The sequence below is a fragment of the Vanellus vanellus genome, assembly GCF_965231255.1.
Source record: "Vanellus vanellus genome assembly, chromosome: 6".
Classification (NCBI taxonomy): Eukaryota; Metazoa; Chordata; class Aves; order Charadriiformes; family Charadriidae; genus Vanellus; species Vanellus vanellus.
Genome location: NC_138911.1, coordinates 59,697,424 through 59,725,126, shown reverse-complemented (window position 1 = coordinate 59,725,126; position 27,703 = coordinate 59,697,424). Strand labels below are relative to the sequence as shown.

Below are 27,703 nucleotides of genomic sequence, written 5' to 3'. Positions count from 1 at the left end.
TACCCAGAGGCCTCAAAATAAATGAAATATTGCTGGATGACCTCAGTTGCAAACATACTTCTGATTGTGCATTTTTTTTATATAGAACACTCAGGTTTTATTTTTAATTTAGAACAGAAATAAAACTAAGAGCATTTTCTGACATTATACCATATTTTTGTGGTGTTTTTCTTCACACAAAAACATCATACCAGGGTAGGTACGGAAGGGTCCTTCTGTCTTATTCCATAATCTCTAGCCACACAAACAGAGAAGCAATCAACTGTTCTGTACTATAATTGTTCTGTAGATACATGGAGTCAAGGTCACCTCAAGAACCAAAATCCAAAGGATCCATTTCAATTCATTGGATATGCTTTTCCTCCCCGTCTTGCAGAACAGGGTATACCAGTCCTTATAGTTATTATAAGGTGGCAGTGTTCTCAACGTGCCATTCATTACAGCACTGCCGACACAGACAGACACCTCTCTCTTCAAAACTTTTGTCTGAAAAGAAGACATGGAAAGAGAGTCACAGGCAGAAAACAACCAAAATATATCCAATTCCCATGTTTAACAAACAGTGCACCCTCCATCCCCTTTTCCTCACCACTATTTGACAAATTTCTAGTATGCAGTAAGTCAGAAGTGGCTATTACCTCACTGGGTTTTACTCAGACAGCATTTTAAGATTTGCCGAAAGCTGTGTATAAATTGGATCCTACCTTTGTTACAGCATCCCAGCCCAGCTTCCCTAGTGACTTAATTATAGATGCTGTGCCGTGTGTCAACAGCCTCTGATCAACCGTTTTATCTAGCTCATCTGCTGAGAGAATACTTTCTTTGGATAAGCCTGTACAGCCTGTTAGTCTGTGATAAAGCACCAATACCTACTTTCCGTACTGGGATGATATCTTAGCGCATACTGACTTACACCCTAGGTTGCCATTCTGCAGCTCAGGATGGAAAGGTGGGGTGATTACTCCAGAGATCTTTGCACTGAGCTTTAACAATGAAGAATTAAGGGAAGTTAATCATGGGCCATGCAGCTAACTTCCTAAGAGGCTTAATTATAAATGTTGTGCAGCGTACAACTGCAAGAGGAGATGGGTGTTAGCTAGTGAATGTCTTCTGAAATTACTCGCGTGAACGTAAGATGAACCTGAAGAATTAGGGGATAAACATCTTCCTGAAAATCTAGAATATTCCAAATCAGGAAATAGCGAGAGAAAGTGGTTTGCTACATACAACTGAATTGTTTCCAAGTCCTAACTGAAAACTAAACAGCACTTGAAAATGAAACTAATACTCATGTATCAGTAAAAAAATTGGTTATAGCTGCATCTGCTTAACTTCCAAAATGAAACTTCTCTTCCCGTTTACATTTGACACTTTAAGTATATTTGCCTAGTTATTACCCTTCATGCGTTTTTTCACACTGCTTAGGCAGTCAGTTGAAAATTACTGATTGTTTCCAGTGAGCTGAGTGCCTATGGAAACTAGGACTTGCTAAGTGTCTTGATCTTGCATACAGCCAGGCCCACAGTGATCTGAACAGCAGTTCATCATGGCAGAGAAAGGACATAACATAAATAATGACAAATATAACCAATGACACTAAAAATGACAGAAAAAAAAAAAAAACCAAGGTAGGAGCAAATATAAAGGCACAGTAGAGCCATGACTGCCAGTCAGAAAAACAGCTGAGTAGGAGTTCGCAGTTTAAGAAACCTCTGAAACTGCATACATTATGTTTAGATTAGATGGAGGAGAGTTTCATAACGAAATAACAAAGACTACTGCAATTATGAGACAGGCAGGTCAACAACATAACAAAAAATATGTTCCCACTGAAGGTAATGGGCAAAAATTCCCTTATACTTGATGGAATCGCATTCATTAAAACAAATTACAAATTGTCATATAAACGGCTCTCCATTGTTACGTCCTCGACTGTGGAAGAATGACTTTTTCTCCACTGTTGTGTGTTACAGGTTACTGGTGAACGCAGCACCATACAGAACATTATCTGATTTAGCCAGGAACGTTACCTGCACGTCCAGTGTGATTCACATGCCCTCCGCTCTGCCCGTACCCCTCCCGTGCCAGGTGGCCTGGGCTTGTTGCGAGCAGAAGATGAGGTGATACTCTCCTCCTCTGCTCCCCGTGCCACCGGGGCACGCCGGGCTCTCCACATCGCCTCAATCCTAAACACCAGACAGAAGTAAGAGTCAGTACCCTGCTATTTGGGGTTTAGATAACAATTCTGCTGCTTCTGAGCCCACATGGTGGTTTCTCCTACAGCCTTACGAAACCCGTATGAAGAGCTTGGCGGGCCTTGAGCTGCCTTTGCCCAGTGCAGGCTGCCCTGGGGGAGGGCAGGCAGAACTTTCTAGAAACCAGCTGCCCTGGGAGAAGGCAGGCAGAACTTTCTGGAAGCTGGCTGCCCGGGCTGGAGGTGAGGCCCGGGTCTGCCAACAGCAAAGATAGAGACACTCCATGGGGAAGGGGCTTCACCCTTGCCGGTGGCAGCCCTCAGGACTACACACACACACACAAACACACGCTTGATGGGTGATGAACCCGAGTTCCTGCTTGGTCCATCGGTCCCCATCATAGCTCTTCACAGCAACCTGCCGTCCACAGGCACCCCTCAGTTTCACCGGGAGCGTGGCCGCCCCTCGCCGAGGCAGGACCACCGCGGCGACGGCTGCCCGGAGGGCTGCTGAGGGCGGTCGGAGAACGTCCCCCCTCCTCAGGGACCCAGCAAGAAGCGCTGAGGGGACGGGGGGATCGGGTCGGGCAGCGGCAGGCTGCGGGGCGGGAAGGCTGAGGGGACGGGCGGCGGGAGCTGGGGCTGCCCTCACCGGGCACAGACAGCGGCGACTCCCCGGCTGCAGGCAGGGCTGGCGGGGGCGGAGGCGGCGGGGAGGCGGGAGCGTCAGCAGCCTGCGACCGGGGCGGAAGGAGGCGCTGGGCGGGCACCGCGTGTGAGGAGAGCTGGGCCGGGCCTGCCGGCGGGGCTCAGCCCCGGAAGGTAACGGCTATGGGGACGGGGAGAGCTGGTGGCGGCTGGGGGTGGGCGCGAGGCCCTGAGAAGCGGCGGGGGCCCAGGGTCCCTCCCGTCACCGCTTAATGCTCCTGTCTTGCCGGCTAATCCCTCCTCTGACCCCGCCGGCGGGCTCTCTCCCCTTCCCTGCCTGGTCTGTCCAGGGGATCAGCCCTGCTACACGGCCCGGAGCAGCCATTGGGTTCCCGGGTCCGCTGCGTTGGGCTCATGCGCTGCCAGGGCGGGGGAACCGCGTTACCGCCCTCAGAGTGCGGCGGCGGGGCTGTAGCTGAGGGGGCGCGGGGGGTAACGGCCCCCCCGGGGAGGGCGGGAGGCCCTGCCGGCGGGGACGGCCTTGCTGCGGCGGGTGGCCGTGTAGCGGAGTGACCTGCCTTCCTGTTACCGTGGGTGGGAGCCTGCGCTGCCCGGGAGGTGAGGCGACGATGCCTGCCGCCCCTTCCTCCTCCTCCTCCTCCTCCTCCTCGGGAGGTTGCCCCTGCTGCCCTGTGAGGCAGTCAGGCCTCTCGGGGAAGAGGCAGCTTGCCAGGTCTGCGCGGACGCTGGTCAGGAGAGGGAGAGGTTGGGTTTTGGTCGAAAGGAACACAAAATCGTGGTAGTGGTTTTAATTCGTGAGGCTGCGGGGGATCGCCTGGCTCGCTGAGTTTAGGCCGCTGCAGTCATGGGAAGTGTGAAGTTGAGAGAGGCCCATAGGACAGTCCTGACGCCTTGCCACGAGGCGCTGCCTCACCTTCCCTTCCACTGCCACTCCACAGCACCCTGTGGCCAAAGTAATACTGTACCAAGACATCTTCGTGCTAGCCGGAGAGTGAAGGAGACAGAGGTAACAGCAGTGCGGGAGGCCCTGCGTTAGTAAGGAATGGGAAATGATTGAAATTGAATGAAAATGAGTGCTTGTAGATCATTCTGTGCCTTGCCGTAGGAGGAGACAAAGAAACTACCAAAACTCCTCACAGACCCCCGATTTACCCCAAGTATATGAATCTAACACGCCAGGTGAGATCTGAGCCTGAGAGATCGGTCACTTGGGATGTCAGCATTCACAGTAGTGACAATTAGCTGTGGTAAGTGTAACGGCTCAAAGGAAAGCAAAGAAAGTGGAAGCCAGTTTGTGTAATCAAAGGGAGAATAATTCTCTCCGTGTCCCTGCAGACATGCTGCAGGAATGTTGCCTTTGCACATGGGTTTAACTGCAGTCTAAATAGTGAAAGAAATGAGTTGCAGTCGAGCTCCTTTCCAACGGTACTGTTCTAACTAAGAGCTGAAAACTATGTTGTATTAGTAGTATCTAGAATGAGAACTACAAGTATATATGTGCATGTAAGAACATGAATATAATCAGAAGGTGCAAGCTATAAAACACGGCTAAGCATTTGTACTATCTCATAAAGTCCAATATGTAAACATTTCTGAATTCACAGGATGCCCTTCTTACTATTTCACCATATGCCCAGACAGGCCAATTCTGCTTTGGCATCCGAATCGCTTATGCAATAGTATGTCATAAGCTTTGGAAGTTTGGGCCACAAGCACATCTGTTTGTCAGTCTCAGTGAGTGCAGCAGAAAAATGATAAAGCTTAACAGCAAATTGAACTACAATGAGTTTTGGTCAACAAAATCAGACTAGAATTTGAGAACTAAAAGTTGTTAATAAAAACAATGAAGTAGGACCAAGCTGTTACACATTCAACACAAAAGCATTGGAATCAAATAATTATTCTGAAACTAAAAGTAACACTGCTTTTAATTCTCTTAAGGAAGAAGTACCAGAAATCTGACTTTCAAAGATTTCTTTTACAGTCTTTAATTTCTAACTTTGGGATCAACATTACTCCATTAAACAATTCCTTCCATGAACTGATCAACCTGCAGCTTAGACAGCTGCCTTATCTGAAAGTAAATGTCGGGTTTCATTGTAAGCTGCCTTCTCATTTCTAGGTTGTCCTCTTAAAGACATCAAAATTTAATTGTAATTCTTTAAACACCCCTGAGATCACAGGGCTAAAGCGATACAAATGTTTGCATTAGCTTGCAAATGGTTGTTTACATTTAGTTGCAGAATGGATCACTTCCCAGACAATTACTTTGCACCCCCCAATGGCAAATTAAAGTCCAGAATAATATTTTTTCCTTGTAGTGAGTAAAATTTATGCATAAATTAATGCAGATACTACCTTTATCCTATCTCTAAACCTTCATTTGGAAAGTTTTCCAGTAAACTTTTATTAGGGGTCCTAATAACTAATGACTGATAGGCAAGTAACTGTTGTCTTACGTTGTAAATCACCAAGGGATAAGCCAGCAGATGGAAATAAAAGTTATGACTTAACAACATACTGTGAGAGCTTGTGAACTGGAATTCAACAGAGTGCTGAAATTGATACTAGCTTGTAAGTTTCTCAGAAGTACTGGGGAGCAGGCGTAGTAAATTATAATCTATTTCCTAAATTTTCTTTAGCACCTATGGTAAAACAGGAAAAATACTGGTTATGTTCAAATCTGTGGGACCTTTTCATTGATTTTAATTGGATCAAGAGAGCAGCAGGGGAGCACTCCTTGAACTTCATGGAGTTCTGCTAACGTCTTATTTGCACAGTGTGTTCTTGTTCTGTATTGGGTAAAATAAAATGACTTGGGTTTACATCTGTAGTTTCAGCTCCATCGTGATCCTGCAAAACTCTCTTGACATATTTATCCTCTTCTAGGTGACAACCACCAGCCAACTACAAGACTGTCACAATGAGTTTTGTTGAATATGGAGATACAATAAAGGATGGTGACACAGCTATTGTGTTCTTGGGCCATGAATCCATGTTTCCTGTGAAAGTCCAGCATGGCACTGTAACTCAGACTAAGTACGGGGTCATCAGGCATTCTACGGACCTCATAGGCAAGAAGTATGGCTCCAAAGTCACCTGCAGTAAAGGAGGATGGGTGTTTATTCTTCATCCTACTCCAGAACTGTGGACCATGAATCTTCCGCACAGGACGCAGATTCTGTATTCTACTGACATTTCTATAATCACCATGATGTTAGAACTGAAGCCAGGCTCCATCGTATGTGAATCAGGTAATAATTAATATGTTGAAATCCTTTATTAAATACTAACACCAACATTTTCATGAAAAAAGAGGCTTATCTTTACATTTTGCAAAAAGTCTCTTTTTTTTTCCATTGTAATAATAATTTTCCCAGCCTACACATTTAGTAGTTCTGTTTCATTTGCACATGTTATCAGCTGCTGTTTCTTCAACAAGTAATGTTACCTCAGTATGCTGGCCTCATGTACCAGTATACCTTTGAGTATGCGTTTGATTAATTAATCTTCCTAAAATAAATAATCGTTTTTCCTTCCCTTTTCTGAAACTGTTGTTAAGTTCTTCAAAAATATTTTTAAATATGTGGTTTGAATGAAAATTAATGCTTTGAATTTGCAGTTTCGGAGAACATAGTTGAGAGAACCCCGTGAAAGAGACTCTGATGACAGGGTGTTGAACTAATAAGGGGAATAAATTGGCAGTATTTATATAATGTGATACCATGTAAGTACATATATGTCATCTTTCTCTTCTAGTGTGTGATCCACTTGTAGCACTGCAACTACATGCAAAATCATGGTAGCTGTGTAATGCAGTGGATGATGTGTTCATGACAGGGCTGTGTTTTGTTTCTAAACTTGGTTTAATTTATTAGAGCTTCCATGATTTTGCTTAATTTGCAAGTAAGGAGTGAAATTTTATGTTAACAGACATTTTCCTGGTTGGATACAGTTTATAATAATGCCTTCATGACTTTATTACTGTAGGCAGTATGAGGCTTGCTTGATTTGATGGCATCTTTGTAGTTTGGAAAAATATGAACTGAGGTAGTTTGTTCTTGTTTTTTTTCTGGGTGTTTCCTTTGAGTTTTTTTGTATGAAGCAATTTCATATACTTCCCCTCAAACATAGACACAGCAAAAGATAGGCATGATGGTGTTGTGATGCACCATATTTTCTTAGATTTAACATTTCCTCTTCCCACCCAAGCATAATTTTGGACAGCTTTTCAGGCACAATGACCACTTTCCAACCCAATTGAAACAACGCTTATCTCTGCATCCAGTTGCACCAATTAAGAAACAGGTGTTATATGGAGCTGGTTGGTGCATAGCAGCACTTGAAACAGGCAAAGCCATATGCAGAAGCTTCTAGTACTGCTAAAATGGTTGGGTCCTATGAGTTTATAATTTGGGTTGTAGGACGATTAGGTATTTTAAGGTTTGTCATGGGAAGTAGCTGTATTGTTCATTGGGCAGCTCTTCCCCTCCCTGCTATGTTTAGACAGGATGGGAAAAATAAACACAGCAAATTATTCAGGGTGGGGGAGATTTGAATTCCTCCATGTCCCGCCCCACTTGGAATAGGCGAATGTTGAAGTACGGAGCTACACATAAAATGTTTTCAGTAATGTAAAAGGTACCTAGAGAGGATGAAAATGTTTAAAAGCTCGTTTATCTAAACAGCTAAGAAATGTAAACACTTGATGAAGTAACCTATCCATATTCCAAAAAATTTTATGAGTCAAAAGTCATAGCCACAAACAATCCTTTTTGCTAATGGGAAACTGTCCCCAGGTTTATTTTAATGTCTATGCTGTCAAAAGTATTATAACTTCAGCTTTCCAGGAAAGTGAACAGCTTTACAGCTATAGTTGTGCTTGTATTGATTGAAGGATTCACTGTTCATGAAGAAAGAAAGAAAGAGCATTGCATCAAAGTCATCTGGTTAACTTTGAAGCAAGAGATCGTACTGCAGATTTGCTTGCAACTGACCAGAAATAGTGATTTGAATTAAAAATTTTACAGGTATTGACAACTGGAACCTTCAGCGTGGTGATGTAACCTACTTTGGTGCCATCCTAAATTAGACACTGTTCGGTGATCCAAAATCATTAGTTCTAGATTAACCTTGTGTGGCCTAGACGGAACCAGCCCAATGGCGATTAATAGAAACAAGACAGGAAATCTGGTCTAGTAATGACATTGGAGTCTGTTTCCTGCTGCTGCTGGGTTTAGATGTATTTTGAGCATTAATTAGCATGGATGTCTGTCTCTTTTATTGTTTGAAATTGAACTGATATACATATTTGCTGTACAGACTGGCAAAGAGTGCACTGCAAAGAGGCCAGGCTCTTTTTCTCTTGCCCTACTAATTAGGCCTTGGAAGAGTGCTCTGCATTTACCCAGTGTAAGGAAGCAGAATTGTGGATTAGTCTCCACAATGGTATGAAGAAAGGATTGAAAAAGTCAGATGAAATACCCTCTGTGTCATGTTGTAATGCTGTTAATATGGGTAGAAATGATCTTTTGTGTGTGATTATAAAGATCCCATAGAATAACCAGAAGGCTTAATTTTATATCACTTGAATTATGCAGTTTAAATTGATTAGTCATCAGTACAGGTTAGGGGCTGACCTGCTGGAAAGCAGCTCTGTGGAAAGGGACCTGGGAGTCCTGGTGGACAACAGGATGACCATGAGCCAGCTGTCTGCCCTGGTGGCCAAGAAGGCGAATGGCATCCTGGGGTGCATCAAGAAGAGTGTGGCCAGCAGGTCAAGGGAGGTTATCTTCCCCCTCTACTCTGCCCTGGTGAGGCCACATCTGGAGTATTGTGTCCAGTTCTGTGCTCCCCGGTTCAAGAAGGACAGGGAACTGCTGGAGAGGGTCCAGCAAAGGGCTACGAAGATGATGAAGGGATTGGAGCATCTTTCTTACGAGGAAAGGCTGAGGGACTTGGGTCTTTTTAGTCTAGAGAAAAGAAGACTGAGGGGGGATCTTATCAATGCTTATAAATACTTAAAGGGAGGGTGCCAGGAGGATGGGACTAGTCTTTTTTTAGTGGTGCCCAGTGATAGGACAAGAGGTAACGGGCACAAACTTGAATATAGGAAGTTCCATCTAAACATGAGGAGGAACTTCTTTACTTTGAGGGTGGCAGAGCACTGGAACAGGCTGCCCAGAGAGATGGTGGAGTCTCCGACTCTGGAGACATTCGAAACACGTCTGGACACCATCCTGTGCGACTGGCTGTAGGTGACCCTGGTCTGGCGGGGGAATTGGACTAGATGATCTCCAGAAGTCCCTTCCAACCCCTATCATTCTGTGGTTCTGTGATTTTTCATAAATGACGTAAACATATTAATACAGTTTTTACTATTTTTATTCATCCGTAATAAATACATAAAGAGCAAGCTTGTCAGCAGTGCATGCATAATTAAAACGATCCAAGCATACTCTATTGAGGCTATAAGGGAACTCAGCATCTGTCTGATGTTTCATGACAGGGGTGTAGGAATACGATCCTTTTTCTGTGTTCTGCTAATTTCTAATTTATAAAGGTATGTTGAGATTTAAAAACTGTTAGCACTGTTACTGGAGCTAAGATCTTTTGAAAGCATTGATCCCCAGTCTGAGGAATTCCCCACTCTTTCCAGAATTAAAGGATACTCGAGATAGCTGCTAAAATACCTACTGTGGGTGGCCTGAGAATGTGAAACTTAATTCTCATCCAGTAACTCTGGTCCCATTTGCGTGCATTGCATGTGCAGCCACTGTCTAGATAAAGGAATAAGCTAAATCTTTTCTTTTGTGTCACCACACTCTCCAAAACTAATCTTGATGTCAACTTCTCAGGCAAGGCTATTTTCAGTCCAGTGATTACAGCTGCCTGTAGTATAACAAATCTATTTGACAACAGATTTTGAGGTTTTTACATTTATTTTTATACTACATTGGAGCCAATATGAAACTTTCAGATATTTTTCCCAAACAGAAGTGTGTGGAACCCCTTTTATTGTTTGTTTTTCTTTTCAGTCCCCACATACTGAGGCTTTTTTACTGTCCTCTCTCCCTGGTGAGACCTAAACAAGTGTCTCTCTTAACCCTCAGAATTACTGAGGGAATGCAGTACAGCACTGTGAAACCTCATTTAATCTGATAAATCTCAGAAATATTTTGGCTTCGATGGAGCATAGTATTTAGACTGAATGTAATTTAGGCAAAAGTGTTCTAACCACCATCCCAGTGATCCTTCAGCATTCAGCAAAATCAGACTCACATGAGCAAAAATGTTAATTGGATTTTTTGTTTCACTTCAGCTAAATCCCAAATTAAAAATTGCTAAACCCTCTTCATTGCCACACATCAAGGAGTTTCTGAGCCCACAGACTGGATTTCTGAAGAGTGAGAACGGTATTCTGGGTCCTCATGGTTTCTCTGTGGAGGAGTAACGAGTGCTGCCAGCCAGCCTTACACTAGAGCTTCTCGAAAACGATTACGAAATTTTCAAACTCACAGCCTGGGTATAGATTTTGTTAAGAGTACACTCATAAAAAATTCACGAGGACTTAATGATTAATGGATACTTAATAAATGATTAATAGTTTATTGTGGAGTCCCAGCATGACAGCTGTATGCTCATGAGTCTTCTGTAGTGCTTATAGACTTGTTGACGAATACTGCTCATGTCTTTACAACTTTTGTGACATAAGTATATGTAAACTGTTTGCATCTCTATCTTTAGTGTAAAGTACAGACCAAAGTTTTTGAGTGTTAATTTGATTTTGGAACATGCTCATACTAATTAAGTCCGTGTTTTATAACAGCTCCCTTATCTACCTCTTAACAGCTGTCAGGTTAGAGTGAGAGAAGAATTTGAAAACCCAATCCTTGTATAGCACCTTTTGAAGTATAAGAAAGGCCTCATCAGTACAAATGTCAGAGCACATGGTATTCTCTTGACATACCAAAGAACTGAACCAAAACTGTGGCCACATGAGGCATCACTCTAATTTATTCAGACTTGCGGCTGACCTGCAGCTGATGAGGCATGCTGTTCATACCCTAAAGCATTTGTTTCCAGACTTTCTGGACTCGCTTTCATCTCATCATTTCACTTGACCACCAAGCGCATTTCTCATGCAGCTCTGAACTTAATATTATGCCTGTTCTGCAGAAGATCCCTCCCTAAAGAACACTGACTCTTGAATCTCTAAGGATTCAGTCTTTACACTCCCATTCCTTTTGTAGGCAGTGCCAGCCTTGAAAACTTCCCTACTATCCTTCCCCCAACTCCTCAATCTGGTCGGTGAGCAGTGGCCCTTGCCGACCTCCAGCCTGCTGCCTAAAATGCCTATTTCGGCATGGTGTCCACAACAGGTAGGCAGGAGAAAGACTGAATCTTCTGTAAAGAGAACTTCTTGATTTGCTGTTTCCTCTTTCAGCTTCCAGCTCTTCTCCTTGAAACTCTTTTCCTCCCTCTCCTCCTCCCTCTCTTTGTCCCTGCTCTTGCTGTGCCTCACCTCTGCCACCATGACTTGTGCCCTTTACTATCTTCACAGTAAGATCTTTGGGTTGGTTTCCATCAGATGCATAATATCTCTTCATATATTTGCTAAAAATCATTAGTGATTCTCCAGTTACATAAACTTGTCATGTACAGTGAGCAGTCTTCCTCTGTTCGGTGTTTCTTGACAGGTGGAGTTGTTAGCTCTGTCTAAAGATTAATTTTCCTTTGGATTTGAGGCTCCTTCCGTTCTCATGGCTGACTCATGACCTGTCTTACTATTTGCTACATCTAAGTGGCGTAGCTAGGAGACAAATACAGCAACACTGTCATTGTTTTGTTGTATTTACTCATTTTAGAATATGTTTGGTAGCCAAATTCTGCAGCAGAAACTTCAGTTCTATTAAAATGTTACTAGATATTGTAGAGACGCAGTATTAAATAATAGTCTGCATAATTCTCACTTTCATTGTTTCCAAGCAAGATGAACCTGTGTATGCACTTAAGAGCTTCTTCCAAAGAACTTTATTCCAAAATGCTTTTGCTTATGCACATCTGTAAACATCTATAGGTCCTAAATCACAATTTGTAGTTCTTTTTTTAAGAAGAAGCACCCATGATGAGAAATTTTTAGGGAAGACAAACCAAGCGATAGCCTGTAACGAGGAAATGTAGTGGAACGCAGAATCAGGTCACATATGTTTATAGCATGGGTGGGATTCCAGGATGTTAGACAAATACCCTTTGCAGTAAGAAAACCAGACTAAACAGAAAACAGTGTAAAAATGTACTCTCTTATTCAGATACCAGTCAAGTACTATGCTAGGTGCTGTGGTAACACTCATGTTTCTCTTGAGGGTGTTCTGATGTGTATCTATACTATGTTGAAATGGCACATGTCATTCTTGAACAGCTCAGATGTTGTCCACTGCAGCTTTGAAAAGGTGAGAAACAATCTTAACATGGACATTGTCTCACGATGGCTGATGTGTGTGGAGGCTTGTCTGTGGAAAAAACGTCACTTGAATAAGCAGAGAGTGAGAAGAACAAATGTCTTTGAGGTCAGGGGAATGATCAAGGAGTTCATCTGATCCGTACTTTCTTGTCTACAAATCAGAAGGAAGTATTGGTAGGTGCTGAGCTGGTTTTTCATCTAGGTGTCCACTTGTTAGGATTGAAATCTTTCTAAAACTGCAGTGTTTTCCTTGTCTTGGGAGAGGGCAGAAACACTTCCCTAAGCTTAGATGTATCAGAGAAGAATGGAGTGTTCTTGGGCCCAAGAAGAAGGGCTACATCACTCTTCAGGGCCATTAGCCACCTAACTCATGTGGTTTTAACAGAGGATCTTAATTCATGACTTTGGACTGAGATAGACCAGTTTCCTAGTCTACATGTTGATGACCTACATGGTGCCTCCTCCTCAGATTTTGAGCTTTGAGTATGGCATATTTGGGACCCTGCAGTGTGTCATTAAATGCCTGCAATGCAGATGTCTGCTTTTTTGACTAAGACGTTTAAGATCACAGAATAGTCAGTGTAAAAGAACATTGTAATTTCCAAAGGCATTAGCAATGACCTAAGTGCTCACCTAAGTGAGCTCTAAAACAGCAGCTGTGGTGTTAAGAATGTTTTCAGTATAGTTTGAATTATCATCGCTTTACCTCTCTTCTGTGGAGTCCATTCATGATTAATACGCTCTAGTTGAATGGGCATTGTCCTGTGGTAGAGAGCAAACAGTTTCTAAGGCTATTTATAGTGGAAGCTGTCAGAAAGGCAAGTATCCTGCTGTAAAAATTATAAACTGTATTTGTTCTAGAAATCATCTTAACTTCTGCTTTCTAGGCCAAATCAGGAACATAGGCATTTCACTGCACCTATATGAGAATGAAAATCTATTGAAGTCCATCCAGTCCATCCAATTCTTAACTTTCCTCTTCTGATACAAAATGTTAATTTTGGGCATTTGGGTTTATGGTTCGTTTGTATGCAGGTAATTCAGCTACGATATTTCAGGTTTTGTAGCATTCTAGTTCATGTTTCAGTAGTGCTCCTTGCGTTTTGCTACTTCCCTGACTGATTCTGTATCATTCTAAGGATGCCTTTCATTTCCCAAGGAAACCTGAACCTGACTGGAACTTATTCCAAAATGGTGCATAAGACTCTTTCAGTCACATTTTACTGAATTCTGCTTTTTTGAGTAGTGATTTTGAAATAAGGACAGAGAGAAATTGAATAGGAATAGAGAAGGTGGCAGGAGGGCTCAAATGTTGAATGTTGCAGGAGAGAAAGTGAATATAAACATTCATTTCCCCTTCTACAGCATCAGAGAAATGTAGGGTTGAACCCCTGCCTTCTGTAGACAGTGCTGATTGGGCTTTAGGGGTTGTGTTGAGTATGGACTCATGCTGAACTGCCAGACCCTCATATTCTTAATGAATCACATCAAGCATGCTGAACTATCAGTTACATGAGAGTTGAGGTTCATCATTATTCCACAGGACTGGATTCAGAATCTGTCATCTCTTCAAGGAGGGATTTTACAATGGAGGGTGATTCATAACCATCTTGTTCTTTGTTTCCTGCAGTTTTGAGCGTGTTGTAGTGGAGAAGGCAGGCAGCATCTTCAGAAATACTCTCATTAATTATGTTAGTGTGATAGAATTTGATATGTTAAATGTGATACATATGTATTATTCTCATGTTTGCGGTAGTCAGTCAACAATAAATAATTCCTGGCAATCTTGTTTAACAAAAGCTCAGTCTGTAATACGCCCGCAAGTGGTTACTTCCAAAATCCTGGGTTTTGTTCAGGGTTTGGCTTGGAGTGTTTGTGAATAAAAAAAGAGTACCAGAAGAGAAGCCAAAAAATCTTAATGGGTTTTCCTAGGAAGGAGACAAACAGTATCTTCTGTGGTGTTTTTAAGAGCAGATTTAAAAGCAACGTGATTAAAAATGTAAAAGAATATGAACAAGGAAACTGGATATATGCACAAGCTGCCTCTCTTATCTGCTTGTAGCCCAGCTGTGCTGACAGGCCTTCTGTTCACTCCTTTAGATCAGCAGAGAAAGACGCAGAAAGTGTGCAGCATTACCCATTTGAGAGGTGAAATAATTAAATTCTGTCAGTTTGCAAAAGTTCTCAGTTGTGCAATCCTGCCTTCTGGCATGAAATGTAAAGGCAGAATATCAGTCATTTTTAGCATCCTGTGAACAATAGTTCCCTGCTCTTGTCATAAAAAAAATAATCAATGAAACGCTATTTCTTTGCTATGCACATATATCATTGAGTTTTTACAACCACATGGCTATGTGCTACCATTACTCCTTTTGACCAGAGAAAAGTCTGTGTTGACATTTAGAGCCTACTGGTGCCATGACCAGTTTTTCAAGTGTGCACATCTAAGTGTCTTTTCCCTTTATTTTAATCTTAGCATGAATGCATGGTTTTTCACTTCAAATAAATGTGTGTGTCACAGTTTCTGTCATCTCTTGGACCTCTCTGAGGCCAGTGCTAAAATCTGAAGGTCCTCCCTCTCTGTCTAATCTGCCCCATTAAAGCTGGCGGGAGGGTGCTAGTCTGCCCGTTGGGGTCAGAGCCCTCGCAGAGGGAAGCAGAGGAGCAGTGCTGATTCCGCAGTGCAGTTGGTCGAGACAGTGGCCAATATAGGCCCTGAGCTCTGTTTACAGTCTGAATGGCTCCCCTTTCAGAGCTGTCGGATTAAATACAGTGCCACGACAATGTTTCTCCCCTTATGTGACTAGAGGGCAAGAACCTGGGATCTGTCAGTGAACTGACTTCCTGTACAGTTATGGAAAGTATTGCTCCAATTAAGCAGCTGTACCAGCCCCTGTGTCCCCTAATTAATTTCCTTTCTACTAGTTTCTGAGCTTTCTCCACCACTGCTGTACTTCAGGTTCTCTCCTTTATAAGTTTTTTAAGATTTATGTTAGTTGAAAGAACTCGCTTCAGGCTGAAATTTAGCCTGAACAGTCGTTGAAGATAGCTAGAAATAGATTTTCTTTCTGCAGGAGAAATGTGTTCCAAGTACAGAATTATAGATCAATAAACACAGATAATGTGGGGTTGCTGTGGGGTTTTGAGTTTGGGGGGGTTATTCTGTTAAATGCCACTTGAGTGAATAATTTGCAATGTGAATTGGTATATGGGTGTTTTCTTCAGTGAAAATGTTGGTTATTAGTCATTCATCTATTTAATACGCCAATGGTTCATTTAAAATAAGTTTCCTAAATTATCAAACCAAAACAAGGAAAAAAGAATGGTGTCTTAATAGTCCTTGGTTGTACATGGTAATTGTACTTACATACAATTTCAGGTATATGATGGATCTCATTAGACTTCATTAAGATTGTGTAGGCCTGTATGTAAGTCACCTGTGAAATCAGGTCGTTAGGTCAGGTCAGTGTGACTGCGAGGAGCCCAGAGACCTTAGTGTTGGATAATGTCAGTGGGAGCTGAGCATGGCCAGTGTCTCTTAAGAGACGTGGGCAAAACAGACTCCGCACCCTGAAGGCCATTTGTTTCCATGGCTATCAATATGATTTTCAAGCACAGATCCTTGCCAGCATTTCTTCTTTGTTTTAATGAAGTATAAGGTTTTGAAAATATGTTAAGATTTGCCTTCATCTCATTTCACCCCAGAAGAGTCTGGCACTTTGAAAAAATCCTCTCTGGTTAATTTCCCTGATTTTTTCCTGTCGCATTTACTTCCTCATGTTCTCTTGTGGCACTTGTTAGAGCTACAGCTGACCCTTGGCATTATTTTTCTACTGCAGGGAGAGAGTACAGGTCCTGAGTTTGCCAGATTTTTAATTAATGCTTTGAGGACCCTGAAGACTGTTTAGTCCCCCTCTCCTTGTGAAGGAAACACTGTTCTCTTTCAGTAGTTTAACCAATAGTTTCTGTTCAGCAGGGTTTTAAGTGTCCAAGCAGGAGGACTAATGGAGAAGATCTTTGTTCTAATGTTTAGCACTGTAAAAAGGCATTTCATAACCTATTTTTCTTTTCTAGGTACGGGCAGCGGATCCCTCTCCCACGCTCTCATCAGGACAGTAGCTCCCACAGGGCATCTATACACTGTGGAGTTCCACCAACAGCGGGCTGAGAAGGCCAGGGAGGAGTTTCGGGAGCATGGGGTGGAGCATCTGGTCACCGTGACCAACCAGGATGTCTGCAAAAATGGGTTTGGTGTCTCAAACATTGCAGATGCCGTGTTCCTAGATATTCCATCTCCATGGGAAGCCATAGGACACGCAAAGTCAGCCTTAAAAGCTGAAGGTAACTGCACTTACCTCTTTCTGTTCAGGAAGCACTGTGCATGCACACATCTCTGCCTTTGAGCCATACGCTAGATCTGCTCGCTTCCATTGTGTGATCACTGTTCTCAAATGTCAAAGTCTCTAGGCATTTCTAAGGCTGAAAAACCTTCAAAAGAGGTCTTCGATTTACAGTGGAGGATTTGAAAGGAGAACAACAACTTTTTCTTACAGGCCTGCGCTAGCTGCTACAATTAGCATGGGCAGTTTATAAAAAACCCTTTGAACCTTTGTCAAGTGCATTTTGCTAGATCTGAGGTGTGTGGGAAGCAGCAGTAACAATAAATGCTGAAAGCAAATTTCTTTGGCAATTCAGTGGAAAGGTGTTTGTATAAAAGGTGTTTTTATAAAAGGTGTTCAGGTGCACTTCCCATCAATCATTGCAGATTTGGACCTATTTAACAGAGAAACCCATCAGTAATGTTAAAGTAAATGTGGTTATACTTAAATCTCTGCTGTTGGAGCTAATGAGAAGTTTGCCATTGGTTGCAGTGGGAATGGGACATAAAGGCTGTTCTAGTTTATGCCAGTTATTCTGGGATTGTGGCAGCAAGTGAGAAACTGCTGTTGATGGATGGATTTCATCAGTTTATTATAAATCTTTTCCCTATTGAAAAAGAAGCTTCAGTGAATAAATAATTCTTTTATCCTGGAATAAGTTTTCCCCGAATTAATGTTATACTAGCGTGGATCTGAACTAACTTGTGCTGATCACTTCCTTCTACAAAAGTGACTTTTCTAATCAAGAGAGCATGGAGTGCTGAACAGTGCCCATGCTGGGACATGAGTTTAGTAAAACTTGATTATGTGCCAAGGCCCAGTTCGTTGTTAAAATATATGTTCTTTGTTAAAATATATAATCACAGGCTTGACTTTAGGTGAATTACTAGGTCTTCTTGAAATCACAGGATTTAAGTTTGTTCTTAAAGGTCACTGAATGTGCATTACCTTTCTCAGTCAGGACCGACCCAGCTCTTAGGCTACCTCAGCTACTACTGAAAATTTTCTAGAAAGCTTTCTGATGCTAGCGTAACACATGCTTTCTTTCAGACATGAATAAATAGAGACTTGTTAGCTCTTTGTACCTGCAAGGGCTACAGCTCAACGTGTAGCTGCTCTCCACTGTGTCCTGGGAAAAAAATAATTTTCATTGCACTGTACGATGCCCTTCCCGTGCTCAAATTATCTAATCTAGTGAGCACAACACTCAGCTGACTTCCCAGCTTAGAAGGCGCTGCATTGCACAGTCCAATTTGAATTATTTAAGTGGTGCATGTTTAGAATACTAAGCAGAGCTGCTTAAACAGTTCCAAGTTTTGAATCTTTGTCTCACTCCAGCATTTGAAATCCTAGAAAAGATACTATAGTCCCAAACTGGCATGCCATCTGGCTATACTTTTCTGCGCTGTGCTACAAGGTTACATCTGCTTAGGCAATATAAATAATACTTTAAAATCCCACATTTTTTTTGTTTGTGAAGTGGCACCATGCACTTTATGTACTGATCAAAAGGTGAAGTTGCTGATCCTTGCTGCAGTTTTTGCTGCAAACAGCCACCAGTGTCTGAGATCTGGTATTGGTCTAAGGCTCATCTTTTGGGTTTCATAGTACCTGACTGAGCTGGGGGCATCTTTTTTATTTTGCATATAAACAAAAGCTGTTTTTCTTTTTCATATAAAACATAATTCATTGCAGTAGTAATAGGTACAAGCTTACACACATTTCTGTTTTATTCCAAATCATGTGGGTAGTTTTGTTATGTTTTGTGTTTTTTTTTACTGCTGTAAAATCTAAAATATGATAGAAGGGTATCTGTAACTGCTTCCCTTTCCCTACCGCAGGCAGATAATTTTATAGTGCTCCTTTGTTTTGTTTTCAAATAGTTAAAGCTCTTCTGCAGTAAGAACAGTCTGTGCACATACTGCTGTTGTTCAGTGCTGTTCCAAGCGGTAGTACAGTGATAAAGCGTAACTGGAGAAAATGAGTCGTTACACTCTTTTCCCTCCACGCCCTCTCTCTCACATCTGGACAGGGTCACATTTGAACCATTCACACTGTGGGTTTTATTGTGATGTACCATGCAAATATTGCAGCTGTACTGCGAGATAGTGGTAATTTATTCCCTAAAGTCTTAAGGTACTTTGAATGAAATAAGAGCTAAGAAAATTCAATATATATAGTATCAGCTAGCCCCCTCTTTAAAACCACAATATTCATTATAGAGTGTTCAGCTGAGACAGTATGTAAGAGAGAGTTCTTAGCCTTAACAAAACCTTATCAAATCAGTGTTTTCTCTCCTACTTAAGCTCAAGATCCTGAATAGTTGCAGCTCCTAGTAGGCTGAGTGTTAATGATCCTCTTTACAGAGTACATTTATCACTCACATTATGCCTTGCAGTATGCTGTAAATACACTACTTAGAGTAGCTTGGCCTCCCATTTAAAGTACCCCCAGCCTGAAGAGCTAAGGGAATAAAATGGCACAGTAGGTTTGTGACTAGGTTCTTGTTCTCTGGTGATGCACTCTGCTGATGTTCAGGCTTGCATCTTAGCTGCATTCTTCTGTGCTAATTTCACCAGTCACACTTTCAGCAGAAATGCTGCTTGTAATATCTCTCAGGCACTGCTGCACTGCAGAATTTGCTTTCATTTCCAGACCTGCACTGTTTGTCTTTTGCATCATCTGCTGATTAATGCTTTTCTATAGTCATAGCTGCTGTTACCAATATCTGACCTTGGTGGTTTTTGCAAAGTTGCTGTTAACCCCTTCAGGCTAAATTTTTTTAAATGAAGAAAATGAAAAAATTGTGAGGTAACAAAAATATCTTCAATATTCTGCAGTTCTTAAGTGCCCTGAAACTTTTGATTCACAGTCATCTCACAGCTGAATACTGTAGTGCTTTGAATATAATTCTGCACCCACCTACTGTACTCTCATAAGTATTGCCTATTTCTTTTCCAAGGCTGTGGAAGATGAGGCAGAAACCCATTTGTACAATTTTCATACAGATTTTAAATTTTCAGGTAGAGACATGGAAAAATACAGCCATATATTAGGTTGGATTGGCCTCTTGCATTATAAATCAGTCCTTGGTGGTGTTTAAATTAACAGTCTGAGTCACAAAATTATTAAAACCACCCCTCTTTTATTTTCTTTCTTTTAAAGATTTTACTCTTAAATTCAGACTTGCCACTCCCTCTGGAGCATCATAAAACCCTAAATTAAAAGTTTCTCAAATTGTGATCCTTGAGGTACCACCTGAATCAGGTGACATGGTGCTATCGCGTCTCCCCCAAAGCTCTGCAGGGAAAGTTCGCTCTGAACATCTCTCTGTTTGGGCCTCTGCATTTCCTGCCATCACAGAAGCCCTTCAACAGCACTCTGCTCTTTGTTGTAGTAGTTGGTTTTCATTTCCAAAGTCTTATATTTGTTTCATTTGTACACAATGGACTTAAAACAGGTCTTGTCTGCTTTTTTCCCCTTAGCGTAGCTGTTGATTGTTGTCCTAACCTGTCAGGTTTGGTTATTACAGATGCTTTATAAGAGAATTAAAAATATCTCATCCTCCCAGCAGCCTGTGGTGCAGGTAAGGCATTGCCTGGTATAGCTAGTTTCAGTTTTCATTTGGGCTTGCGTCCCTCCTCCTCCTTGCTTTCAGGTAATACCATGTCCATGTAGAAAGTCTCACTGGCTATTTTTCTTGAGCCCCAGAGGTTATTCATGGTCCCATTTTTAAACCACCCAGGTGTGGCTTTGAGGAGCAGCTGAAATCCCTAGCTACAAGTCTCACCCCTGTGGTATCTGGGTAGGGGGAACCCCAGGCTGAATCACACTGAGAAGAGGGCAGTGACTTCAAAAGTCTGATGTTGTTTGGGCTCAGGCTAACTCAGGAGTGCATAGGGAATGTGTTAGGGCAGGCAGTGGAGCCCGACAGTCTAGCATGCTGTCATCCTCCACCCATGCAAGTGCTACTCAAGTTGGTATCAAGGCTTCTCCTGTCCCCAGGAGATTGTTTTGGAATAAATGGATGAAGCAATAAGTGTTTGCTAAAATGTCAGCACCAGCCTTTGCTGTTGTGGTACCTGTTTTGATTCAAAGGAGAATTAACTCAGGGTGAGGTTAAAGATCCACAAACTAGCTTTAAATTGCAGCATATCCTCTCAGCATTGAGGTGCCATCTGGTCTACTGCAAAGCTGCCCCACTAGGATCTTAAGACCGGGTGCTAACCCACAAAGCAGCTTCATCTGGTTCACAAGCACTGGCTGTTTGCTGAGCCAGCCCCAGACGTTGTATCTCGTTTGAGAACATTAACCTAGCTCTGTTCTGTCAGGGATTGGTAGGTCAGGTGCCCACGATGGGGTGGCCTGAAGTAAAAATGATGTGTCAAGAGTCAAGCAGAAGTATTCCTGCATCGTAACCCATGCTGTGGAATGCTGGCCAAAGCTATTGGCCTTTACACAGTTTGTAAGAAGTAGTTTGGGATGAAAGGATCCTTAAAGGAAGTTGTTAGGTATTCTTCCCCAATTTGGAGCCAACTGATTTTCTAATTTCCCTGGTTGCATGCTTTTGCCAGCCCATAACAGTAAGCAGGAATAAATTCCTTTTGAAGGATGCACCTACAAATGTAGAGGTTAAGGTCACATTTGCAGAAAATCACATCAAGCTCCTATTAATGAGCTGGCAAGTGATTTGGAGAAAATTTTCTTTTCTGAATCAAGAAACATCCTTTAATTTCTTCCAACAGCTGAATCCTCTAATTTCACTTGTCAGGGAAGCTACATCAAATCGCCCACGAGCACACTCACTTAAAGGACGTTCTGTCCCCTTTTACAGAGGCAATATTTTTAGTGTCCTACTAGCACAGAGTAAATGCCACAGTGATGCTGCTCAGTGACTCTCCTGCCTTGCCCCTACATAATGATAATGCCTATGCGATTTTTTTCTTCCATGTGATCTTTGTAACGTAATCTTCCAATTATGACAATGCACTGAAGTACTAAAACCCAGAGCTGTGTTCTTTTACCAGAGATAAAAATGCTGTGTTGTATTCTTTACATCACAGAATAATTTCTAAAATTACAGGCCCCTTTTCCTGGAACTTAATGGTGCTGCACTACATATGTTCTTTTTGTATCTTGACTAATATTGGGATGACGAAAAAACCTGTCAGAGCACTTTGTGATACATACTATAACCTACAGAAGTGAGAGCACATAACTTGGACGCGTTTTCTGTATCTTAAGCACGGACTGGAGTTCTTCTCAACTGGGTAGCACTGCCAGATTTTCCATACTTGAAACCTAATGCAGGTACTAGCTAAATAGAACTGGTAGAGGTGTTAGTCCTTGCTCAGGCAAACTAGAAGCAAAATTATTTATTGGGATTGCACAGGAACATACCAGAACTGTTGTTGAAGGAGGAGCAACTTTCAAGGCACTGTCCTCTTGTAAAGATGCAAGGGTGTGTTCCTTGATTGCTAATTAGATACTGTCTGTTAACATGTGCAGTGCTATGTGGATGCAAATCTTCTCTTTTATCTCCCCCTTCCCTTAAGCTCTCTTCTCTAATCATTCCAGTCTGAATTGTACTTCAATTTTCATATCCTCTCTACCCTGTTGCTGGTTACAATGACTGCCAGGACTGTGTGGGCTTGTTCCAGCCTACGGGCTGGGGAGATTTAACCTCTCCATTAAACGTTTCAAACTAACTCACTCCCTGCAAAATGAAGGTAGAAAAAAAATTAAGTCTTTCATACAGTCTCATTATCCTCTTCTCCTCAACTGTAGCACTTGTCAGATGCATTATACATGAATAAACACATTTTTAGACAGCTCTTCAGATCAAAAAGCTCACACAGCTTCCCAATGTGAACAGGATTAATCTCAGATAATTACTATATCAATTTATGATGACACACAGATCTCATTAACCAAATTTAGGAACAGTAGCTTTCCTAAAAAGAGAGCTCTGAAAGAACACAAACTCAGTTTGTATTAAAGTTTCCATTCAGTTGTTTTCACTGCTCTCTGGGCTAGTCCCCCCCTTTGTGATCCACAGACAGAGCAGTGTACCCCAGCGAGCGGAGAGGGAGGGAGTACATGTCTTTTCTTCATTCACTAAGGAATCCTTGGCATGGCAAGACAAAGCAATGCATATTCAAGTCCTTTAAGCCCTAAATGCCCCTTGATGTCTAAAGGACAAGAGGGCTCTTAGAGAATCTGAGAATTGTGAATGCTGAAATCTAGATTTATATCTGTTTGATTGTGACAGAAAGGGTGTTGCCTAGCTGGTAATCCGGTGGGGGTACAGAGGGCAGCCCACAGTGTAGAGGATTCAGAAGCATGAGCTCTGTTCAAGATGATGGCGTCTCTGCGCCTCGAACAGAAGAGCATGTTCTTCTGAGTGATGGTTTTCTGCTGCTCAGAGTCCACTTCTTTTTTGCTGGTCTAAATACACCATGGCAATTGAAGCTTCTCAAATCTTTTTATTTTAGACAGCCTCTCGCAGTCTGGAACTGCAATTGCACTTTTGCCTTCCAACCTTCTGCTAATTGTAGCTTTCCAATGTTCTCTTAATATCTCCTCAATCAAACAAGTCCAGCCTGTGAGTCAAATCTGGCCTGCCCAATGGTGTGTACAGGAAAAAGCAGAGGAGACCTCTCTCCCACTGGTTAGGATCCATAAAGACAGATGCTTGGTGGTTTTGCTTCTAGGCTATTTGTAGGTATATTTATTTGTGAGGTATGTATAATAATAACCAGAACAATAGGTATGAAAGGGAAAAAGTGAATTGGCAGAACTACTAAAACCTGCTGGATGCTCTCAGTTATATGAAATAGCAGCTATTATGCTGTTTTCTCACTCTTTGTATCCAAGAAGCTCCCAGCAGTGCAGTAAGTAAAGTAACGTTATTTCTTGCACTTCCCCTCTGGATATTAGCTATTGCAAGCAAGAGCTTTCTCCCCTACCAAGCATCTTGAAAGCCCATTTTCTGTAACCCTACTTCCCAAGCAGTACGCTTTGCAAGGAGGCAGTCTGATAAATCATCACCAAGTTTGGTGTTGACGTGCTGTGCTCAGCTGACCATCCCGAGGCAAAATGAAGGGTGCTCTGTCTTTAATTGAAGGCTTGACAAGAACTGTAGGCGGCTCTGCAGCTTGTATGGCAACAGCTGTGTGCAGGCTTCTTAGTTTTTGACTGTATATCTAGAGCATGGGAATTCAAAAGCCTAAACATATCTTGAAACCCTTGTAGTCAGAATAAATAAGAACAGACTTACTTTAAGTGTAAATATATTTCCATTTTTTATTGCAATATAAAACACCAGAACCAAAAAGCCTGAATGAAATAGTAGTAAGCCTCTGGTCTCTCTGCAAATTCTTGCTTTGCAGACAAAGAGTTATTGTGAACTGACATTTAGCTAAGTTAGACATTTGTTCAGTTCCCTAGACAATAAGAATATAGCATTTTTCTTTATAACATATGTGTATCATAGTAGCTTTTTAATTACATAAGAGAAAATTCTTCCTGAGCTTTTCTCTTCTACGTCTACAAACGTGGTAGAAGTACGTACTGCTTTGGCCAGAAAATATTAGCTGTCTGATTCAGAATCATTTTGGTAGCCCTGGCCATCCTGATGAACATACAAATCCAATTTCATGGGAGCTAGTGGACTGGGTGTGCAATTATATCGGCATCAACAGAGTTGGTTAATAAAGACGCATACCAACATTAATTTTGCAGGTGATTATTAGATTTGTTTTTTAATTGTCACTCCAGGGAATTACTTGTCCAGGGTACCTTGTTCTGAAGATGCACAATAAGAACCCCTGGCTGCAGAGACTTAATTTCAGGACTAAAATTAAATCCTACTTAGTGTATGGTGGATTAATGGTCATGGAAAGTGTTCTTCCCCAGTCGGTACCCAGCACATCATTGCTGCACAGTAACTAGAGTGCTACAGTGACGCTTTCAGACCTGATGCTTTCTTTTTTTAGAGATGTGACTTTAGAAACGAAAAAGGAAAAAAAAGGGGAGTTTGAGATAAAGCAGGCTTCACGTAGTCCCAGCATAGCCTCTATTTTTAGCAGGATGCTTTGCTCTCACTTGCATGGGTTCTTTAACTACTTAGACAACTGGTGTTGGAAGGCTTGACTGGATAAGCCTGGGAGAGGGCTGGGAAGGAATGCAAATCAGGTCAGCAAGCGTTTTCATCTAATTGTAATAAGTAAAACAATAGCTGAAGCTGCATTGCCCAGTGTTCCTTCCCCCAGCACAAAAGCTTTTCAGGAAGGGCAGTTGCCTTGTGGTACACTATGTCCTGGGTGAAAGCACATGCCCTGGCTTTATGGCAGACAGTGTCCTTCTAATTCTTTGATCTGATTTGGCTGTGGCTTTTCAGAGTAAATCTGAATCATTCTATTCTCAGCTCTTAAGGTGACATTGTAGCACACAGAAAGTTGTAGGGTGCCTATTAATGGTCTGTATTTAGAATCAAAAATCTGAACTGTGCACAGACAAGGAGGTGAGTGTTAGCTTATTGCTTAAAAGTCCTATCCTAGAGTTTTGAAGCGTTTTCTGTAAACCTGCCCAATGTGATATTCAGTAAACTTTAATGCTCAGGAGACATGCTAGTCAGCTTGACTAAAAGGGTAAAGCCTTAACAGCACTCCATCTATGGCCTGGAGAGATTACTTTATTCTGTACACGCATACCATCGTTCTCAAATAAACACAGCCGCTTTTGTGAGAGTGTGTGTGCACGCACGCTTATATTCTAATGAAGGCAACTCTGTACAATGTGTGGAGAATGACTTCTGGCTTTGTGTATGTGCCAACTTCAGTTCGGTGTCTCAGTCCAGAATAGTGGATAGTAATTCCAAAAGAGTCACTGCTGTAAAGGGATCAACTTTAACGGTTTTATCGTGAGCAAATGTGGTGAGCAACACTGGATTGAGTCACAAATGAATGAGTTTGCTGTTGCAATTTTAAAAGGGTCTGAAGCATCTTGTAGAGTCGTCCATGTTTGATTTTGTGCTAACATTTTAAAACTTCATAGTTGCCTCATTGACATTTTCTTGAAGGATGTTTTCACTTTGTCTGTATGATTGTAATTCTATGGGCATCTGGGAGAATTTGAAAAAAGATAACAAGTACTTTGTTTTGGCTTTTGCCCTCTTTTCCACTACTTGTCTCATTTTGCAGGTGGCCGCATCTGCTCTTTCTCCCCCTGCATCGAACAAGTCCAAAGAACATGCCTAGCGATGGAAGAATACGGTTTTACAGAGATTAACACCTTGGAAATTCTGCTCCGAGTATACAATGTGAGGACAATTAGCTTGCAAATCCCTGACCTTGGAAAAGCAGCTGAGGATAATTCTGGCACTGGCTTTGACAGCAGCAACCCATCAAACCAAGGTAGCCTGTGTACTAATCTGCCGCAAGGAACTGTGCAGTTCAAAAGTGGTGTGCCACTCAGGGAGATGGTCGGTCACACCGGATACCTGACCTTTGCTACCAAGAGCCTGTATTAGTACATGTTGAGTTTGTGTAGTTTGGAGCGTTTTGTGTGTTTGTGTATGTTTTCTGTTTTCATGGTTCTTTTTTGTAGGGCATCCAAATTTTTACTTGTCAGGGAATTCCATATATAGTCAGATTTGGTTGGAATATGCTTTGTTTAAATAGCACACAAGCATTAACCAGAGCGGCGTCAAGGGAATGCTGAAACTCTGGAATGGTGCTCCACTTGCCGTCAGAAAGAGGATAAATTAATCGCGAATGGCCATTCATTGGAATGTGCAGAATAAAGATCCCTCCTGATAAGAAAGGAAAACAAACAGCACACTAATTGCAATTTTTTTCTTCCTCTTTTCTGAATTACTTTCCCAGGTTTATGTTTTTATTTTTTTCTAGCACCACTAACCACTTTTTTTTTAAACTTCTCTAGTGTCTGTGTTGCTCTTAGAAATGTGAAAGTGCCTACTTGCTTCCTTTTAAATACGAAAGTTGCGAGGTCATAGGGCTGCCAGCACAACTGATCACAGAATTAGCATTTCCTTGGAATAATGTTTGGCTGCACAGAGGATTATTGGCAGTGCTGAGGAACACAACCTCTCACTCCATTCCAGGCTGGCATCTGCAAATCATTTAGATTACACAAAGGTCAAAAAAGTGTGTTAAATGTTGGATTTGGTTTAAAATAGTGTATTGTGCTCAACAAGTTTATAGTCGAAATTTGGACCTGGATTCATACTATAGTCTTCTAATAGATCATCCACTTTTGTAGTTGATGAATCCACTGTGAAAATTCACTGAACAGCTGGTTAGTATTATCTGAACACCTCTTTGTCAGCGGTGTGGCTGAGGTTCCAGTTGTTTGGTGGTTTATGTGCGTTATGGGGTACTATCTTCCTGCAGTTGAATGACAGATTGCTTTTGGCAGGATTTCTGTCTCCAAATTGCAACAACAATGCAAACTTAGTAAACGACTCAACCAGCCTCATTAATTAAGTTTTCAGAGCATTTATTCTTTGGACTTCCATACAGAGCTGGTGGTTGTGATGAACTGTTTGAATGCTGGATTAAATTTTGTATTTACAGATTAAAATAATTATGCAAATTTATGAAGTTCCTTCTTTCTTTTTCCCTTTTTTTTTTAACAAATTCACAAATCCTTTTATTCCAGCCGCTAGTACTGTCTCTGAAGCATTTAGCTGTGCCTTGCATTTGGTACCTGAATATAGTGATTACCATTTAAGAAAAATAACCATTCATAAAGTGCTGCCTGAACATTTGAACCTGATATCCCTCCCCCATTCTTGACAAAAATAAACAAAGATAAGCTTTTAACATGTTATAGCAGAACGCTAATCCATAACGGTTTAAAGAAAGCTCAACCGATCACGACAGCAAAGATAAACTGTTGAGCAGATTAAAGGCAGAAAGCAATTCTGTTGAACTAAATCAGTTACGTAAGTTGGCCTACAACTGTAGCAGTTCT

General features: G+C 41.8%; 1 protein-coding gene across 1 annotated transcript; it reads left to right on the top strand.

Moving 5' to 3' along the window:
- Nucleotides 1-5,786: 5,786 nt before the first annotated feature.
- TRMT61A (tRNA methyltransferase 61A) lies at nt 5,787-26,254 on the top strand (the record flags this gene model as incomplete). The annotated part of the gene is made up of 3 exons (XM_082484731.1): nt 5,787-6,117; nt 16,401-16,667; nt 25,909-26,254. 3 exons carry the CDS (start codon nt 5,787-5,789, stop codon nt 26,235-26,237), a joined length of 927 nt encoding a protein of 308 aa, XP_082340857.1. The 3' UTR covers nt 26,238-26,254.
- Nucleotides 26,255-27,703: the final 1,449 nt, after the last annotated feature.